The sequence below is a fragment of the Falco punctatus genome (genome assembly GCF_963210335.1).
Source record: "Falco punctatus genome assembly, chromosome: 8".
In the NCBI taxonomy this organism is placed as follows: domain Eukaryota; kingdom Metazoa; phylum Chordata; class Aves; order Falconiformes; family Falconidae; genus Falco; species Falco punctatus.
This window is the reverse complement of record NC_137588.1, coordinates 55,703,788-55,724,397: the sequence shown is the minus strand read 5'-3', so window position 1 is coordinate 55,724,397 and position 20,610 is coordinate 55,703,788. Positions and strand designations below refer to the sequence as shown.

The following is a 20,610-nucleotide window of genomic DNA, read 5'->3' as shown; positions in this document are numbered from 1 at the left end:
AGCCTGGATGCCTCAGTCCTTTATCTACCCGAACGTTTCGGCTGCTGCAGCATAACTGACTCGCTAAAGCCTTAGCAAATGTACCACAGGGACCAATCCCTTCCGGGCTGAGCAGAGGAAGACACTAAATTACCAACCAGGTTATTATCATTATTACCCCTTTCCACTTCTTTATAACATCTGAAACAGGCCACTTGCTGGCATAGGTGAGGGAATTCTTCTCTCCCTGTGACTTTGTTGAAAATCAGGGATAGAAGCAGTGCACCTGGACCTTGCTGTGCGGTCTAAGGGGTGTCGTTGGGCAAAGTCTTGCTGGTGGCGAGCCAAAGACTCACCGGTGCTGGGCCAGTCTTATGTGACACAAACTTTTCCATCTTCTAAAGAGTGCTTGCTAGAGGCTCGCAGGGCACCTGGGATACAGCCTTATACCCAGTACTTGCCATTTGCCCTCCCTTTCCCTGTAGGTGCGCAGCCTTTCCTTGGGCTTTTCCAAAGCCTTGTGAGCTGCTGAGCAAATACCTGGCTTCCTCAGGCAGAAACTACTACCGCAAGTAGGCTCACCGTAGGATCTGGCTCTTGGAGACCATCTCCTGCTATGGCCAAACTCCACTGTTCTGCAGCCACTCCATAAACCTCTGGGCCAACAAGAAATTATATCAGAGCTCGGTCCTGTGCTGACAGGTCTCTGTTCACATCAATTAGCTATGTAGGTTGTTCCTTAAATATTTTTCACACACACACAAGCAGGTAATCAGTGAGGACACTCATGACTCTCCAGTTTGTCTTTTCTTAAGAGCAGACACAAAGGCTCTATGTGATTTATGTTGCCTGTGCTAATAGAAAAAACCCTGAAAGTAAGAAGTTCCACCCCTCTTCCTAGGACAGAGCACTGGTCCGTGCTAGCACCAGGGGAAGGACAAGCCTCTCATCTTCTGGCAGGAATCACCTACAAAATCCCTGGTCAAGAAATTGTCTATTACAGGAAAAAAGACTCAAAGAAAAGGCTTGGAAGTCACAGATTTTGTCCTAAATATCATCCTTAGCAGCAGATATTCTTGCTACATAACAAGAGAACGGTAGGTGGAGAAAGGAAGAGGAAGGGAGTGTGTGAGCATGGCACTTGGGACTTTTTGCCTGTGCTGTTTGCATATTAACTCCTTGACTCACCCAGAAAGATGGCACATCATCATGAAGATTCAGATATATCATTGCTCCTCCAGTGCGCTCTTTAAGCTCCCACAAAGATGTTATCTACATATCATTTTTCCCAAGCGGAAAGCATCTTGGAAATCCCAGCACAACTTCTGGCCCGTCTTTCCTAGGGTTAGAAAATCCAAGACATTCTCCTGAAGGGCTGCCCTGTCCTACCTCTGCCTCAAATACCCCAAGTGCAACTTTTCAGATCTCCAATAAGCTGAAAGCCTGAGCCCAGTCTAATTTCTCCTTGGGTTCTTCATTAGGCTCATTACAGCCTTGCCCAGCTGGCTGCAATTTTCTGCTGATCAGCACAGTCTCGATGGACACACCCTTCAAGGAAGCAGCAGTTCCTAATTTTCTTCCCTATGAGATAGCCTCCTCCCTGTGCCATAAGCCTCCTTTCTACAAGGCACTGCCAGACCTGCCCCTTGCCCAGGTGTGACCAGGTGGAGCTGATGACAGCCACCTTTCCCCTTCACATTCCCCCAGCACCACCCCCCACCCCACCCCCCATGCCAGGGCTCCTAAAAGGACCAGTTCCACCAAGGCTCAGTGCTGTTACAAAGACAAATCCATTTACGCTCTGTAAGACATTGAAATTAGGAAAGTGGCGGTATTTTTATAGCAGCTTGGTTTCTCTTCTGATGGTTTGGTATGGAGTGACGTACTCTCGTGAGGGCTTGGGCTGGTGTGTGATGGGCGTTACACCTTGCTCTTTATTGTGGTTTGTTTCACAACTTCTCCTGCCTGCCAGATAAGTACCTAAAAGCCTGAGGACCATTACCCCTGCCCTGAAAAAGAAGCAAACAAACAAACAAACACACACCAGTCCGTGGCAAATAGATTGGCCACATTTAATTTATTGATCGATCAAAGCAGACACCGATGTGCGACAGTTGAGGGAGCAGGGAAGAGCGTGTTTGATTGCAGGAAGGGAAAAATCAGGGAGAAGGGCACAACCCCAGCGCTCAGCATTCACCACGGTGTCTGAGGAACAGATGTCCCCGTCTCTGCCTGAAAAGAAAAGAGGGAGACCAAAATTACAGACATGGATCTCAATTTTATAGTCTAACTTCACCCAAATAAGCCAATGCTCTCATGCTTTCCAAGTTATAAAGTACTTCATTTAATGTTTCACCTCTTTCCTGATTCCCCAGGTTACACATTTTCTCATGTTAAAGAGATTTGGGACAAACCCCATAATTTTGGACACCTCCTACCGTCACAATTTAAATCACTGACAGGGAGGGAGTCAGCAATGCTATGAGCCTGCAAATGGGGATCTGGATTTAATTGCAAGGGATGGAGAGGACTCACTCGGGCTTAAGATCTGCAGCGCCTGGGGGGTGACAGAGGAATGAGAGTTGGGAGAGACACGTGGAGCAGGGATGGATTTACCGAGGGGCTAACGGGAGCCCCAGGGCTTCCACACCAGCTGCATGTGTGCCTCAGCTCCTCTGCTTTCAGCTGTGTGGCGAGCTCCATACTTACAAAACTGCGTTGCAGAAGTAGCACTTGTTTCCATAAGTGTTGCCATCGGAGCCACAGAAGGGGTCATACTCTTCGGTGCAAATGGGGTTGACGTCCTTCTGTTTGCTGCACTCAATCTGCTAATTATGGAGCAACAACAGATTTTAAAACTTTTGTTTCCCATATTTTTCTACATGAGTGTTTTATGTTTATTTAATGGTTATGATATGGCATATCATAAGCCATGGATATATAAGCATAAAACAGCTTTTCAGGTGCAAGGCTCTTGTTCTAGCAACTCTGCAAACCCAGAGGCAGAGAATGTGCTTGCCTGGAGCAGCCCGAAATAGGGAGAAGGTGGGGGTAAAAAGTCTAATAAATACTATTATAAATAGTGAGATGGCCGTGCAGATATTTCCAGGCTGGCCCTCCCACTGGCTGCTCCGGGTCAGCAGGCTGGCAGAGGCAAGCATACAAAAAGTGGATGGTCACAGGCCACGCTGCAGAAAGTTCATCCACCCAAGGAATCACTGCTACTAATTGTGCTGGTAGTATCTGACCCTCCTGCTCTCCCTCGGAAGGGATGAGGCAGCGTCTCTTGCCCAGCCAGTTTGCCAGTAAATGAAGGTCTCGGCACCCGCTGACGGCTGTGTTCCCAGGTCAGAGAGGGGACTGCACATCTGAGTCATGGATTTGGTTCAATACCTTTTGACCCTGGCAGACTGTAACTATTTCCCTCAAATCCTATTGCCAGGCCAAAATGCACCAGGACAGTGCAGGCATTTCTACTATTTAGTTATGATTCCGTGAATTTGTGTTGTACAATGTATTGTAGCAGCAGTTAGGGGTGCACATCTCTGGGCTTTACCTGGACGCATTCTCCATCACTCTGCATGTCAATGTCCAGTCCATCCCTTTGGGAAGAAAGTGAGTGAAGACCAAATGAACACCGTGCAGCCACTTCACGAGTCAAACTACCTCATTACGTTCCAAACACCAACACGAGCATCTACTGATCCAGATGTCCCTCCCAAGACCCAGCCCCTTCACTTACGCCACAGCGTGGCAGAAGGCACACTTGTTTGTGTAGGTGACACCGTTGGTGGCGCAGATGGGTCTGTACTCCAGGGTGCAGGGGACTGGATAACCACTCCTTGATTTCAGGTAGCCAGTACAGTCGAGCTGAAACAGTCACAGAACCACATTTCAGTCTCTGCTCCCCTTTGCATCAGTCCTGTGTAACGGAGCACGGTGTGAGAGGCATCTCCCCCTCTCCCCAGAGCTGCAAGGGGGGGGATGCTTCCAGCCCCAGTGTGCTGGAGTTGAAGGAGTACAAACAGCTGAAATCCTGCACGTGATCCTGAATGTCTCTTTTTTTCCTGTCCTGAAGTGGGTTTCACCCCTACTGTCTTAAGGATTTTCACAGTGAATGCCACCATGAAGGATCTTTGCCTAAAGTGCCTTATGCAGCAGCAGCTTTTGCTGCAAAATGGCAGTGTCACTTGAAAATGGAGTTTATGCTCACCTCGGTATTTCTGCAGTTACTCTGAGTGTACTGAAATGGAAGTCGTCATATTATGTTAAATTACACAGCCAGAGTGTTTCTTTACTTTCTCTCTCTAAACTAAAAATAGAGATACTTTTCCGCTTCATGGTAGCTCCATATATCAGTAAACAAACTTTATGATAAATGTTCCGATAGAATTGTTTTTTCTGTTACAAATTTATGATTTAGTCAAAATCCAAACTTCCTCTGGGAATTTCTTCACTTCAACAAGCCTCTAAGTCTAAAGAAAAGTGTTTTGATAATGCTGAAGCATTATTGGAATCAAAAGTTTCCATTCTTAAGTCTGGTGCTATACGGAAGGTAACATTTTAAAACTCACTGATTTTAACCGTACAAACAAAATTTAGAAGACAGTATTGCAACTCTGAAATTCTTTATTTTCATTCCATTTCTGACAGTTTGCAATTGTGTGGTTTTAGTACAGAATTAATTAATTTAAATTCAGGTTTCTGCCTAGCCCTCTGCCATCACATCCCCCACCACCGCGCAGCACGGCCAGGGAAAGAACTGGTTTCAGACCCTACCTTAACGCATTTTCCGTCGTGCTTCTTGTCGAGGTCTCGTCTAACCCTGGAGGGGGAGAGAGGGAAGGAGAGGAAGGATTAATCTGTTCACACCGTATAGTCATCTCGCTCATTAAGCCCCAGTAATTAATCAGATTCAGGAGCTTTGACACAGAAGATTGCGGGCATCAGGGAAGCCAGAAACTTATGAAAAATCTAGTCCACCCCATGATTAGTCACAACCCCGAAGGCTTTGGTCTCCTGCTCGAGCTGGCATTGTCGGTAGCGGGGAGGCTTCGTACTCACAAGATTTCTCTGCAGAGGGAGCACTGGTTGGGGTAGGTCACACCGTCGGTCCCGCAGACGGGGTCGTAGTTGCGGGGACAGGCAAGCTGCCCTTTCGCAGCCAGCCGGTACACGCCGCAGGAGGCCTGTTATTATAGAGGGCTTGTAACGTCTCCAGGTGGAGAGAAGGGTGTGCTTGCCTTACCCGTGGTTTCACAGCCCTGGGAGACTACTGCTGGTCATCTTATCCCTCTCTTGCTCCTCCGTGGTGAAGGGAGGGAGCAGAAAATATACTGTGTTTCTTACAGCATACAAAAGCACCTTTTTGCTATCAAGACTTGCAGAATTTTTGGCAAGAATTGCAGGCAAAAATGATCGTTCCTTGGGGAATCAAGACAGGGAAGATATTTAAGCAGTTATTCAATAGTTGTATAGATTTTCTGCTGGTGCTCTGTGCTGACTCTCACGCTACATTATTAATCACTGTCTTTTTAATCATCAGCATGGTAAGTTATCTTTCTCTGACAAAGTTATTTTCTTATTTTAGGGCAAAGAAGTGGTGTAACATTTAGGGGCACCTTTTCCTTCTTCCTTTCTCGCTCACGCTCCTTTTTTCTCCTCCCTCAAGCCTTCCCTCAGATACAATGTGAGTATGAATTATTCATCTAGACTTAGAAATCAAGACTAAATGACAAAGAAGATGTACTACTCACCCGTTGTCGAGCAATAACAATATCTACAAAAAAACCCAGAGATAATAAAATATAAAAGTTGTACAATGTCCTTGAATAAAATTTGAATTCCAAAATAAATTTGGAATCATCAATTTCCCAACAGAGTAACCAAATACACTTTCTCTTTACTGAGAAATTATTTTTTCCCCCTATGTTTTATCTACTCCAAGTAAACAAGAAGTTATATACTAAGATTTAAAAAAATCAATTATTTGTGAAACCAGAAATTTTGACTCATTGAGGAAGAAGTAGGACATAAACTTTCCTCCTTTTGCAGCACAATTATCCCCACTAAGGCTCATAAGCTTAAATCAGACAAACGCATCCTACTGATCTATAGCATGCATCTGCACAAGGATAAAGTTCATTAAAAGAGAGCCCACATATTACTAAATCATCAAGTCTTGAAAAGGTTCAGGAGGACTAGAGGTACTAGCGCAGACTGTAACAAAAACAACTTACCAGAAAGGCAGCTGAGGAGCACAAGCCCCAGAAGGGCAACGCTTCTTGTTTTCTTCATAGCAGAGATGGTTGTATCGTCTGTTACTTGCAGATCTGTCACTCTGGAGTTCAGAAGATGGTTCTCAGCATTTTCTCTCTGCACTATATATATACATCTCCCTGACCTTGTGAAGTAATCTCAGAAAGTAATTATTTGCTCTGTAAACTAGGAAAACTGTATTGATTATTGAGTTGAGCTCTAAAGAATACTTGTTTGTTAGAGAGATGCCTAGAAGAATTAAACAAAAATGTGAGCTACACCCAGCTTGTTAACAAAGGCGCCCTGCTGTACAATGAGTGATTTGTACTTTCCAAACAAGAGCACTGCCTCAATAGTAGATGTTGTGAAATTATGTATGGAAGTTGGTAAAACAAAAAAAAAAGCCCATTTGTTGAAAGCATTTGAACATGTGCACACCACGTTACATACGCTAGACAGTATTTGGGCTTCAGATTTTTATGGTACAGCAGGGGAGGGGAGGGGAAGGGGGGCAGCAGCAGTGTAGGACACGCTAAGATTTTACAGACATAAAATCTGGGGTTTGGCAGGCATCAGTATGCTTTAAAGATGCTGAGGGCTCAACGAATCTCTCCACACTCTCTCCCGTAGTTTTCTGGTACACTGGATTTCTCACTAACAGGAAGGAAACAGTCATCATCACAACGTGAAAACATTACCTAAAACTTCAGAAGTTTATAAGACATTTCTGTGTAGGAGCAAGAGTTATTCATCTGTTGGCAAAGGGTATGAGTGATTAAGAAATTATGAGAATAAGTAATCTTAAATCTGGACTGGGATAATGTTTCTTCTTATTGGCAGGTGAGTGGTATTCTCTGCAGGTGAAATGGGCTTCTTAGTACCAAAGACATTCAAGAAAAAATTTGCAGTAGCTGCAAACAGAAGGTGAATCCTCAGGCTTCCCCCTTCCCCCTCTATTATATGGCATTAAATTTAGAGTGTCAGCTGAAAGTCGTGTTTTAGGGAAGATAAGTGAAGAATATTGTGCTAGGCTCTGTTAAGTGGCTCAACTCCACCACAAGTGTATAGAAAAACAAACACAGAATATTGCATCAAATATTCTGTATTTTTTATTTAAGGTAGTCATGGAAGGAACTGAGGGACAGAATATGTTTGTGCTTTAGAAGAGGCTTGGTTCATACATGTGGCTTAAAAGGAGCCTGAGTTTTAGATAGAAAAACAGAACTGTTTTTCTTATTATCCTGGGAGATGTTCAAGCCTTGGCACAGGCAGATAAATCATAAAAATATGGCAAAAAGTGTAAAGGAATTGTAGTCATAGGACAGAGCTCACAAGATTTGGCCTGTTCATATCAATGAAATAATTTTCCGGAAAAATAAATGAATAATGCTATTTGGATCTCATTCACAAATATCAGAAATTGAAGGATTCCTTTGAAAACTGTTTCTGTTGTTTTCTTAGCATCCTGAGTGACTTGACTTTCAGATTCCTTGAACTGAATTTGAGCATATTTGGGAGGGAAGCAGCCATCACAGAAGCACTTATATCGATTATTCTCCATGGGCAAGAATGCCAAAGCCTGAAAACAAGTCTTCCTCCGAACTTGCACCAGCCATCCATGGAGATGGCAACTGCTGGCCCGGCAATGGCTAGCGAGGCCACAGAACACAGTCTCTGTAGGGAACCAGGCTTCCCCACAGCCACCCCCAGCTCCGAGACCCCCGTTACCAGGAACTGTGCTGCTTCTCTGGTTGCCTCACCTGCCAGGCTGAAGCTGTGCTGGTCACCCAGGAGCAGTTCTGAATGGCAGGGTATCTGCTAGGGAGTGGCATCCTTCTCATGTTTGGCCAACACCTGCCCTTTGATTAATTAGATCTGCTGGGGAGATCCCCCTCCGATCTGCATGCTGCTCCCGAGGGGCTGGGTGACCAGCCAGGAGTGCTCCAAAACCAGCTCCAGTCATCCCTACCACTTCATAGGGCAGCAGGGAGCAAAAGAGAAGCAAGGAAAGGGTCTTGCCACAGGGTCTATAAGAAAGGGTGGGAGATAATTGGTGGCAGGTAGGGCAGGGCAGGGAGGGCTGCTGGGTTAGGTGTGACAGGGGATTGCACAAGGAGCTCCATTAGTAAGAACCAGAGGGAATGGGACAGAAGTAATTGCAGGGCAGCAGATGGGTTCAAAACAGGCGTTAGGAGCAGTCAAAAACAACTGGCTCCATGCCTTTGGAAGAGTGAGGCTGGAGAAATGGAACACACATGTTGCAAATGGGAAGGGCAAAGTGAACTCACCTGCCAGAAGCCCTCGGTCATATTCAAGAGTATCATGATGATGGGCTCCGTAAAGTGACTTTGGTCATAGGGTTATTTTAACAGTTCTACAGATAGAAGATCCGTAGAAAAGTTTAAATAAAACTCTTCCTACTATTTCAAGTTCTTAGAGGGCAAATGTTCAAGACTGTTATGGCCACATGAATGGGATAAACATTGGTAGTCATATGATGGATCCTCTTGTATTAAGGTAAATTTCCAATAACTCTAGAAATTCTACCCACTTTCTAATCCAGCATTATTTCTTCCCATGGCAGTGATATTTTGCTGTGAATCTTCTTCTCTGGTTTTAAGATTCCCTGTCTCAAGCATGTCCATAATCTACCACACCCCAAAATACTCTTCATTTATGTTCCCTGCTTTAGTTTAAAACTTGTCACAGGCGTCATCTGGCTATAAAGAGAAATGATACTTTTTGATGTTTTTGAAAAATAGAAAAGGTGGATGCATGCATGCAAGACCACGCGTTGTTATTCCAGCAGTGGTATCACTGTCTTTGCTCCCATACCCTGCTGTCACACCCCGCGCCGCAACCAGAACAGAGCGGTGCTGTGCTCCAGTCTATGCTGCTGTACAGACAAATGCAAAATGCGTTTCTTTGCCATGGACTAGCGATGTGGCACGCTGCAAGAGCTCCCAAAACAGGTTGCTGTTCCCAGACCTCTGCACACGGGGGCAGAACTGGATCTTCTATGAGAGCATGAATTCAATTTACAGCAAGCAAAGCCCCTGCTCTAAGCCGCACTCATCTAATATTTCTCCTTGTAGTTCAGCTATCTGACTGCTGCCTGCATATCTCCAGTCTTTTAAGCGTAGATGATATCACAGGCAAGGGTGTCTGCAATAATCTGACTGTCTGGGAGCCGCATACTAACAGCAAAAGGCTGAGGATCCGGCCCTGCACATCCCGATCCCTCAGTGAATCTCAGCTCTGCCTCGCTGCAACGGCTCTGACACAGCCAGCTCCCAAAAATGACGTCTCCAAGCAATTTTCTTTTAAAACATCATTTTATTTTTCTCCGCATCAAGAAAGAATGTAATAACAAACCATTTATCCTGAATGAAGCTTCAGAGAGAAACTGCATTAACGGAAAGGTCTAGACTGGCCTGAGGTATATTTTGGCCAGCAACAAGTAGAACAATACACTAAAACAGAAGCGTTGATATAAAATAGAGCAGAACGAAATAACTACGTGCAATGTGTTAATCAGGTTGTGGGGTAATTGAATGGCATTTCCTAAATTCACAAACATCAGATAATGACATAAAAGTGCTCAGGTACTGCTTAAAGAGTCGTACCATGAAATACCTCGGCCGGCAGGCAATGTTTCCTGCCTTGAATTTCCTGGAGGGAGAGTTAGATTAGTAATGGTGAGAGGATTTTGTGTTGTTGTGGTAGGGTTTTATTGAGCAGCAACAACAAAATTATTTCCAACGAGGTGCCCATAAAAGAGGACTGTCTTCCTTCTATCCGAAGGAGCTGCCCCCCTGGGCCAGGGGACTGGGGGTGCTGCTGGGGTCCTGCTCTGCCCCCAGTCGCTCCTGAGCAATGCTGATAACTCTGCATCAGGGTGGAGGATTTGTCCCCATTCGTTTCTGCTCACAGGTTCCCCTCAATTGGATTTTCCTGTTTCACAGACTGGCCCCTGGGAGGTGCCCTCTGAGGACCGCTGGGATCTCGAGCACAGCCGGGGGCTCCGCTTGTCTCCAAGGCATCATGGCTCCTGGGGGCCATCCTCTTCCTCTCTGCTGCTCCCCAAGAAAGAAAGTGCTGGAGCTGGTGTTCTCCTACCCCCAGCTCCCTCGCTCAGAGGAAGAGGGGACAAGAAGGAACATGAAGTCCCTGAGCCACACACCCCTGGCACTACCTCCCGGAGCCTCCATTTGTCTTGGTCCTAAGAAATTACATCTGACATGGAAATGCCCTCCTGCACAGACCTCCCTCTCACAGGAGGGACATTCCAGCCCAGGGAAGGGGCTTGGCACTAAATGGTTGCAAAGATTCACGTCTTTTGGAAATAAAATGTTTGCCTTCAGAGAGCTGCTCTCTCCAGTCTCTGGAAAGTGACACATTGTCACTTAAGATCATTAACTATTTGACTGTGAGACTGCTGGCTGTACAGCACACCACACTGCCAGCGCTTTGCTGTTAATGAATAATAAATTAACACTATGACTCTGAGCCCTTCCTTTCATCAGCTGAGATTTCCAGAGGCCGAAGATTCTCAAAGGATCCTCTACAAGCCACAGTCGACGTAATTACCTACAAGCAGCAGCTAAGTGGTGGGTGAGGTGCAGAAACGGGCTGCAGCAACAATTGCTGGCAGTCCTCCGAACGTCAGGTCTGTTAGGACCGACTGCCCACTGGTTTTCTGCAATACCTCGCAGCGCTGAGTGTTGCAAACACAAACGTGGGCAGCCAGGTATCTGCCTGCCCAGAAAAAACATCCTGTCCCTTTGCTTTGGGAAGCAGAGCAGATTGCAAAAGCACTTCTCTCACCTAAAGGTGGGTTTCCAATCCTGCTTGCAAGGGGAGGAGATGCAGCTGGGAAACCGTCCTTCTCCACCACTTCTTTTGTGGGCAGAGAAAATTGGGGCTAACCCTGGGAACTGCAACAGGGGTGAGCAGCTCCTGGTGCCAGCAAGACCCTCCGTGCCTCCACATTTTTTTTGCAGAGCAGCCACAAAACACCCCCAACTGCAACGATTGTGGGACTGTCTCTAATTACGTGTATCTTCAGGTTTGCTTGGGACCCCTTCATGCTGCCCCAGCCTACTGCACAGTCATGCAGGGGTGAGGCAGCAGGTGCTTGACAGCAGCAGGGAGGGAGGCAGATAGCTCCCCTCACACAGGCAGTGTCAGTCTAAGATGCTTTTAGTGGAATAAATTTCTTGGAACGTTGCTCCAAGATGCATTTCCAGCCCTGGTTTTCTTTTGGCAAGCTGGATGAAGGCAGATGCCCTCGAGATCTACCCATTGCCTTTGCAGTTGGGTTTGAATTCTTTGTGGATCAGAACAGCGTATTCCCTCTCGCTGTAATTTGCCTGTTAATACTCACACCCCAGGGTTGTTGCAGTGGTGAAATCACACAACATCTTAGGCAAAACCAGAATGAGACATATTATTAAAACAAGACGTAAATACTGATGGGCTATTTTATTATTAAGCAGAAGCCTCAAGATTCCTCAGGAGCTTTCAAGGTTCAGGACAAGGCTTTAGGGGAGCATCTGCCATGGGCAACATCGCCAGGGAGCATTCCTCTTTCTGAGCTGAAGCCTGTCAAGAAGTTAAGACTCTTGAAGATATCTCAAGTGAAAAGTCCAACAGCTAACAGCTTCTCCTGTGGAGAGAGAAATCAGTACCTCAGAGACAGAACATCTGTTTGTCTCTCCCTCTCGTGAAGGATATATCATAGAGGAACTTAAACCAGAAAACTTCTGAACACTACTCTAGCTATTTCCTTTTATTACTAACATTCAAAGACAAGAGAAAGACTTAATTTAAAGGAAGGACAAATAGTCTGGAGGAAATAGACTGTTTGCTAGAAGAAAGCTCTTCAGAAAATTACTTCAGAAGGAAATGAAGAACTCTACTACATATTACCTCTTTATACCTGAAAGAAAGGAATACCTGGCAAATTCTCCCAATAAAACACTAACCCTTGCTAGTAAGAGAACAGGTAAACACAAAATAAAAGAACTTTACTTCTTCAACCACTCTCCAGGACTGATTAGTTAATTCTTTAGACTAATTAGTTAGTTCGTCATTTAGTTAGTAAAGAGATTTATTGTCATACATACACGAATGCATTGCAGAACAAGCATTTATTGCTACATGCTCCACCATCGGACCCACAGTGAGGGGCGTACTCCATAGTACAGACATCTCTGGGTTGCATGTAGTTACTGCAGTAGTCCTGTAGGTAGATGCAACCTATTTTCACAAAAAAAGCTCTGAACAAAAGATAAGTAAGAAAGGTGATGTTAGGAGACTCCACACACCCCCTGAGCTCCCCCCAGTACTGGCCAGAAGCAGATGCTGAGAAAAAGCCCAGGGACAGGGCAGTACAGTGGTACGTTGCCCCCAGCAGTGCAGAGCCTGTGCAACCATTGTAAATGCTGCCGCAGTAACTTGAACAATAACTTGGAAACAAACTGAATACTGCACTACTTGTTGAAAGTGTCATCAGCTGAAAATGGCAATTTCACCCAATAATATCTGTGGCAGATATTGTTCAGACAGCTGGATGACTCAGGATTTTCCAATGCTCGATCACAATGCGATTAGTAAGGATTTACACAGAAACTGCTCTAAGGAAAGAAATGAAGGAATATAGAAAGATCTGTCCCTTACCCACAGCGCATCAGTATAGAAGGGGGGGGGGGGGGAAAGATGGAAATACGATACAAATGCAATTTATGGATTCTCTTACAGTTAAAACTGTGAACTCATGTCCTGAATACACAACTTCCAATTCACTGTTTGTTAACAAATTACTCCTTAGACAAAAGGAATTTCAGGCAAAATTTGGTGTCACATTGTATGTTTACAGTGTTGACTCTGTATTATAAATTTTTCTAAGGAGAGTTGCAACCAAAATGGAAAGGGGTGTGCAAAATGAAAGAAGAGAAAGGCATTTTCCATGGTTCAAAGTATGGAGTAGGACATGTACTCAAAGCTAAGCAATTATTGAGGCAAACAAGGTCATAAAGCTGGGAAGGACACAGAGGCAGCACAGTTTATGCATTGCCACAGTTGTTCTTAAGTACAAGGAGTATTGAGTGAGATGTAACTTTCATAAAGCTTCTACAACTGTTCAGGCTCTCAAATTGCATCTTAGTTCAGGATGACTACAAGAAGCATTCATTTTCAAAATAATTCGTGTTTTTGCAACATTTCAGAGGTTAAATACTGGATGTCTGAGTCTCCGGGTTGTACCACATAGATGTCACTTCTTTCATTATGCATAAACTAGCGCTGAGAGTAGAGCTGTTCCCACAGTTGTTCTTACCCACTCAGTTCTGTTGCTAAAATATTACCCCATAAGTGATAGTCTTTGATGTCAAGTCTTTTCAACACTATCTTTCTAGGAGTAAATAAGTCCTTGTAGAATGAAGCACTTTCCAGTTCTGAGGATGTTTTTGTAGTTTTAGACAGCCAGCTCTTACTCAAAGGCAGAGCAGGAGGCAGCAAAGCTGCTCACCTGGGCTGCAGCAAAGGGCTAGAGCAAACAGCAGCAACACCCTCGCCATCTTCGTGGTGGCTGAGGCACCTGCGTGCAGCAGAGCCGGTGTTCTGCTCATTAAACATAACCTTAATTCTGCCCTCAGGTGGTATCCATGCTTTTACGTACGCACGCATGTTTGTGTGTGTGTCTGTGCACACTCATCTTTGGCTCATCCACCCTTCTTCTAAAGTAACATTCCCGTCTTTTGTCGGGGTGGCAGTCTCGACAGAGGTAAGCTGTGCTGTAAGCCGGGAAGAATGCTTCTTCATCAACGGGAGTCACAAGAAGTTTAGATATGTGAGATACACCCTCTGTGTCATCATTTCAAGTAAAATATGACGGGTGCCTTCTGAAGGACCGTAGAAAATTCCTGCAGGCAAAAGAGCAACTGTGCAAACCTAAACAGCAGCTGCTGTCAGATTTTCTCCGTGTGCACCTATCAGCTCCTATTTATGTGCAGAGCTTTTTCATGAGCAAAAAATTGAATGAACTGCTTCCAGAGAGGAAAGTATCCACATTTACTTTCATGTTTCATCCCAGTAAAGCATCACTAAGATTTAGTGAAACCAGGAAAGCGGTGAACTGGGAAGGTGAGCAGCAGAGTGTCCCAGACACTGAAGGGAGTCCTTGGACTGGACAAGAGATGGAGCAACTTTTATGGGCTTATGCAAAGGATTTACAATTGTTATTTCCCATAAAAGCCATTAACATTGTGCATTAGATTTGCAGAAATGGACTGATAGTCCGATGATGACAGAATGATGTGAGACCCTAGTTTGGATCCTAGAAAAGCTGAACCCGATCTGGAAATTGCTGCTTCATCCATCTGCCTGTCCCAACATAAATCCTTTGTTTTACCACCAAAGCATCACTTTTTTGGACAACCTCATTCCATCAAGGAAAACAAGCACCCCCCTCCCTTTGGCTGCCAGAAGAAATGCATATGGGAGAGATTACTTTTTAGAAGGGATATGCCAAATTTATTTATGTTTCTCTTGTGTGGATCAAAAAAACAATTCAATACTCCAACAGAGGACAAAAGCAAAATAAATTTTAAGGACAATATGCCAATGACAGGTCACACTCTCAAAAAACAGAAGGCTATTTTGTCCTTGGATTGTGAAACACTGCTGAAATACTCCTTGGGCTGGCAAAGGGTATTATGTTATTAAAGACTAAGAGAGAAGACAAGTAGGCAGGAGTAGGAACCACCCCTAGAAGGACATTTATCTTAAGAGACTCAGAGGTTGTTAAAGGATGATTTCAAGATGAGAAAAACCTAGAAATAAGTCATTTGGAGGACCTAGACAAATAGGCAGGGCCCGCCCATGTGGTCTGAAAACTACAGGCTTTGCCAACACACCACCCTGCAGGGTGCTGTGCTTCAGGGGGGGCTGTGCCGGGGGGCCAGGGGTGGGCTCCGGCCGCAGGCAGCACCACCATCAGAACAGGTTTTGCTGATGACGCCTGCACAGGGGAAGCACGCCAGAAATACCTTTGGAGAGATCAGCTAGCATCATCGCTTCAGAGCAGGATTTCAGCCCTTTACAGTGTCAAGTGTCTAAAAGGGTCTGAACACTAATGTAGGCTGACTATCGTTTATGTGCAAAGTCACACAGCTCGGAGGTTTATGTATCGGTATGTAATTTTTTGCCTTTTATGAGAGGGAGGGGAGCAAGATGTTGTTCTTGTTATATCCCAGAGCTATGAGCATGTAAGCTCTTCAGCCTGGCACCATCATTCAACAAATCAGAAGAAAGCGTTTCATGAGACAACACATGAAACAAGACAAAGAAATGTTGCTGATTTGGTTTATTGAGAAAGAAAACCAGGAGTGAGCCGAGTTCCCCAGAGAGCAAGATGAACTGAGGTGAGATCTTTAGTTGGGATTTGCCAGCAGGGACCCTGTGATGAATTTTCTTAGCATTGATACTCAGCATTTTCCAAAGTGGCTTAAAACGAGAGTCCCATTGCTGTCCCTGAAAGCAAGGAGAAGAAAAAATGGATTAAACAGAGGCCTGCCTGCTATAATCCATCCTTTTGCTTGGCTCCTAGAGAAGGTGTCAGATTGGATCCTGCCCCAGAACCAAAGAACTTGCAGATTCAGAGTCGCATTAGCTATTTGATTATTAAGAGACGAGTGAAATTATTTAACTCATTCTTAAGACTGAAAATATTTTGGGAGAAATGATAATGAAACATCAAACAATTTTCTTTGCAACATGCAAGAAAAATTCCATTAAGGTTAACAGTCTTCAAACCATTCACACTAAGAAACCAGACATAGCTCTTTGCATGCTCTAATGAAAAAAAAAAAAATAAAAAAAAAATTGGTTGGCATGATGGCAGGTGCCCTCTCCTGCCCCAAATCCCTAATCACACTGGCCAGAAAGTAAGAAACTGGCAGCTGTGCAAACTTGTGCCTATCGGAGGCAGCTGATAACATGAATGCGAACCATGTTTGTACGTACACGACTGCATTGCAGAAGTTACACTCATTGCTGTATGTTTTGCTGTCAGAGCCACAGACAGGTATGTACTCAAGTGAGCAGACAGGTTTAGGGTAGTCACTGCAGTCAACCTGAAAAAAGAAAAAAAAAAAAAAGAAAAAGAAAAAAGAAAAGAAAAGAAAAAAAGAGGCTAATGTGAAGGATATGAAGGAGTCAATAGCAGAAGGGCTTGAACCCCCAGCTATTGCTGCAGTGCTAATGATGACGGTCTAACTAAAAGTAATTAACTTCCTTGCACAATCTGATATAAACCCAGGTGTCAGTTTCTCCTATGCCAGAAGAATTTAATAATGTAAAAATAGATCATAATTTCCTCTTGGAAGAGATGTATATTGTAACCTGACCACAGCAGTCTCTAAGCAGCAGCAGCTCACTGCAATGAGCCATGCTCATGATCTTATTGTGCTGTGCTCCCAGTCTGGCCAGGAAATTAAACGGACACCGGAGTCTGGAGAAGTGTAGGTGCTGATGCCTGTATAAGGGTCCAGTATCACTCCCATAGTCTTATAACAGGAACATCAGCTCTTAGCTAGATGCTGTGCGAGTGGGATTTTGTTTCTTTGTGCCATGGGTGTTTTGCTAGCTAAGAAGTATTGTAGTGCAAAAAATGTATGTGGCTCCAGGAAGATGCTGAGGAATTTCCTGGGGGAGAAATGTATTGAGGCTTCCTGACCACACAGAAATCACACCTAGCCAAGGTCCATCACTTGAAAATAGCTGGAGATTGGAAGAGTAGAATTCCCATGCATCTCATTCTGCTTTTACTCTCTCCTGCACAATCCTTGTGACCCCTGCTAAGAGCAGGCTCTGCATCAAGCCTGGGCTTGTTGGACCATTGGTCCGACCCAGATGCCGTTCTCTGTTCTTCTCAGTTCTGCTCTGATGGATTGTTTCTGGTACTACTCTTATACTGGTCCCTTCCTGTGCACTCACCCTCTTCCCTTTCTGACATTAACACGGATAACCTGTATTATGTGTGGAGAAAGCAAACCCTTCCCTGTCCTGAAGCACAGCAGTGGTTACACTCCTGCAGATGCTGCTGGTCTGGGGGCTGCTGCAGACAGGGGACTGAAACCCAGTCCCTCACTGTGCAGTTCACTTACTGTAGCAGTTTCCTTCTTACATTCACCATCGTACTTCTTGCCAACACTGGTTTCAGGCTCTCTGGAAGAGAGAATACCCACATTAGGGAGCTCTGCAAGAACCTGCTCTACTGAACCCCACACCCTAGCAATGCTGATCGGCCTCAGGCACGATGTACGGGATACAGGAGATGTCCAGCTGAGGTTGTGTCCACATATGGCTCTAGATACCAGCTCGCTGCCTGGTGTGACAGCCCGCCCAAGTGCTGTTCTATAGCATCATGCAAAGGACAAGGGAGGGTCCAGTGTGTAAGGGCGAAGGAGGAGCTAGGTTGCGTGGCAATGTAGATACACCCTAAGTTAGCTGCTGTCCTCTGCAAGGCAGCATCTGCCATCTAGACCCTTTTAACTTAGTTAAGCAAAGCATTCAGTTCTGCATTAGATCCCCCCCTCTCAGCCCTCTACTTCTCTCTCTAGGTCAAAGGGACAGTTTTCCTTCTAATCACAAAGGAAAATAGGGTCTAGTTACCAGGGAAAGAGGAGGGTCAAAGTCCAAGCACCTTACAGAAAAGGCCTTGGTAGGAGTCCTGATATTTAGCAGGGCAGCTGCCAGGAGTGCTAAACACCCATTGTCTCTCGCAGGAGGGCTCTGCACATGCAGTACTCACAGGTTACGGGCACACAGCAGGCACTCATTGTCGTAGGTGACCCCGTCACTACCGCAGACAGGGCTGAGGTCTTTGCTGCAGAGCAACGCCACTTTGCCTTCCTCATTTGTTGTGTTGGGGTATTTACTGCAGTCCACCTGTGGAGGAAACGCACAAGAAAGCACTGGTGAAGGCTTACTTACGGGAAGCAAGTAGATCTGGTGAGTGTGTCTGTTTGGCCACCTAGGATACCACCACAGAAGGAAAAATGCTTTATCCTGTGTCACTATGATAACAGTTCACTTGAAGATGGCCAATGCAAGATTCTGACATCTCATGTCCTCTTATTTAGTGTTTGAATTCTTCCTTGGGGGGGTGTGGGGGTGTGGGTGCGTCAATAAGCAGCTTTGGCCACTCAGAATTGGGACATGCCCTGGGTTTTGCTCTTTGTTTCACTTACAGGGACAATGTCCTTGCATTCTCCATCGTGGTCTTTGCTTACATTGGCTCCATGTTCTCTGGAGAGGGAATAACAAATGTTAGGAAGTTCAGCAAAGATGTCTTGCTACATCCTAGGCGCTGAAAATATGTAATACAAGGGAAAGCTGACTCTTTATCAGTCAGGCTTACATATATTTTTTGAGAAGGTAGTGCCATCCTCCCTGACCAGCTAGCACTGAGTGGCTGGCAGGGATGTAAAGACCCAGAGAGCTTTAGGATCATTTTGGACAGTTCAGAGCAGAGCATCTCTCCACCCTTTTGCTCTGCTTTGCTGTGTGTGATGAGATGTGCCCTAGGGGCTGTCATCTGCCTGATCCTTGAGCTGGAGAAGAAAAACCTGAATAAATTACACCGGCAAAGAGAGACACGGTGACTAAAGTGATATCTAGGCAACTGAGTGTTATGCAGTGATACCTAAGCTCATTTTGAAGGAATTGACACAAGTGACATATGACAGATCACTGTTGAAATGCGGTGCTGCCAGGAGTCCTAAGCATTGCTGCCCAAGATCTCCTATGCAGTACGTACATGTTGCTGGCACAGAGCAGGCACTCATTGCTGTAGGTGACTCCATCGGTACCACAGATGGGGCTGAGGATCTTGGCACAGACCAGCACCTCTTTGCCTTCCTCATTTGTAGTGTTGGGATACGTACTGCAGTCCACCTGCCAAAGGAACATGCAGCAACAAGGTGAAGAAGACATTTTACATTCGCAACTCTCATTTTGCACGACACAGTGACCAGAACCAACCTGCAGTGGGTTTTGCACTACCACAGCACAAACTTGTCCTGGTGGGTCAGTCTGCTGACAGGTAAATCCTTCCTGCAGAGACGTTCCCACATAGCAAGAGAGGAAGAGGAGGAGGAGAGGGCTATAGCCATGCAGCCTTCCACATGGCCTGAAGGGTCTCCCACACTCACTCAGCATCACTTTACAAAGGCTTATCCATTGGTCCCTCGTTTCTGTGGCCCCTCCAGTGCCCTTCTGTTATTATTCTTTCATTCTCAACACACTGATCACATTTTTTTTTCAGAGGAGCAAGACTAATGAGCTGGTGTTGGAAGCTGGAGTGTCTCATAGTATTTTATTCTTTCAGTAGTTTCTGATACCACAGTCTATCGCTATCAGTTTAGAGACAGTCATATATGACCAGCTTAAAGCTTAGGCTGTTTAAAAGTTGGTGAAAAATTAATTAATCCAAAAATTTTGTATCATTATTACTATGACTACGTTATTAACACACTGCACAGATGTAGAGCCAAGATCAGTATAATTCAGTGTTTTACATGGTAGACTCTGATTACAAGGATGCTAATTTCACACTAGGTGAAAAACAGGTAAGCACCTACAGGCTTGAGGGTTTTCCCATTCCTTTGGTTATGTCTTTACCAGGCCACATACCTGAGAAAAGTGACAGAAAAAAAATCTTCCACTCACCTCAACTCCAAAGGCAGCACCTGGAAAAGGCAGGCAGAGAGTGTGAAAGAAAGCCAATATGATAAGGCCTCAGTTAAAGCTGGAAATCTGGATGTAAAATTCCTATACTCAGGACCAAACTTAATGATTTCCAGTGATTGCTTTCCTGAACTAAATAAACTATGTATGATTTTTTTTCTATGTTAATAACTATAATAGCGTTGCTTGTCGCTGGCTGTGATGAAACATGGTTTTGAATAGCTTTGTTCTTGTCTATTTTGAGATAGGTAGACTTATTAATTGAAAATAGAATAGCTTTTCCTTCCTTATCTTTTTTACACATCCATTTTGACCCTAAAGAGATGTAGTTATGTATCTGAAAAGAAACCTGAGTCAATACAGATAAATGCCTATGCAAATAGTCACCTACAGGATAAGCAAATACATATAGCATCTGTTGTAAGGAATATGCATTTTAAAGAAGCCGAGTGTGAAAAAAGAATTGTCTTTGATGTTGTAGTTTCATCAGATGTAAATATGCATCAGACTCTGGCTTGTTTTCATCTCTTGTTTCTCCATTAGCAGCAAAAGTCTGGCAGGAAAGTTGCCAGGCTCCTGCAAAAAACTTGCCTGTGCCATTACAATATTTTTGTGACTAGT

At 44.8% G+C, this 20,610-nt stretch overlaps 2 protein-coding genes across 3 annotated transcripts in view; both read right to left on the bottom strand.

Moving 5' to 3' along the window:
- Positions 1 to 2,027: 2,027 nt before the first annotated feature.
- LOC308068257 (double-headed protease inhibitor, submandibular gland-like) lies at positions 2,028 to 7,593 on the bottom strand. 2 transcript variants are annotated; one of them, XM_080398549.1, is made up of 8 exons: positions 6,219 to 7,593; positions 5,736 to 5,758; positions 5,044 to 5,168; positions 4,759 to 4,804; positions 3,722 to 3,849; positions 3,536 to 3,581; positions 2,689 to 2,807; positions 2,028 to 2,211 (listed from the first exon to the last, which is right to left on the bottom strand). In XM_080398549.1, exons 1-8 carry the CDS (start codon positions 6,274 to 6,276, stop codon positions 2,166 to 2,168), a joined length of 591 nt encoding a protein of 196 aa, XP_080254675.1. In that variant the 5' UTR covers positions 6,277 to 7,593; the 3' UTR covers positions 2,028 to 2,165. The 2 variants fall into 2 exon arrangements, with proteins under 2 accessions (XP_080254675.1, XP_080254676.1); XM_080398550.1 differs by having other exon boundaries at positions 2,689 to 2,804.
- A 40-nt stretch (positions 7,594 to 7,633) lies between these two features.
- The window catches only part of LOC308068360 (ovoinhibitor-like), a 43,248-nt gene continuing 30,271 nt past the window's right edge, over positions 7,634 to 20,610 (bottom strand). Inside the window, exons 18-23 of the mRNA XM_080398805.1 lie at positions 19,972 to 19,991; positions 19,061 to 19,197; positions 18,492 to 18,549; positions 18,053 to 18,189; positions 17,406 to 17,466; positions 7,634 to 16,373 (exon numbers count right to left, since the gene is read on the bottom strand). Coding sequence (XP_080254931.1) covers positions 16,062 to 16,373; positions 17,406 to 17,466; positions 18,053 to 18,189; positions 18,492 to 18,549; positions 19,061 to 19,197; positions 19,972 to 19,991 — 725 coding nt within the window. The 3' untranslated portion in view covers positions 7,634 to 16,061. The remainder of the gene's footprint in view (positions 16,374 to 17,405; positions 17,467 to 18,052; positions 18,190 to 18,491; positions 18,550 to 19,060; positions 19,198 to 19,971; positions 19,992 to 20,610) is intronic.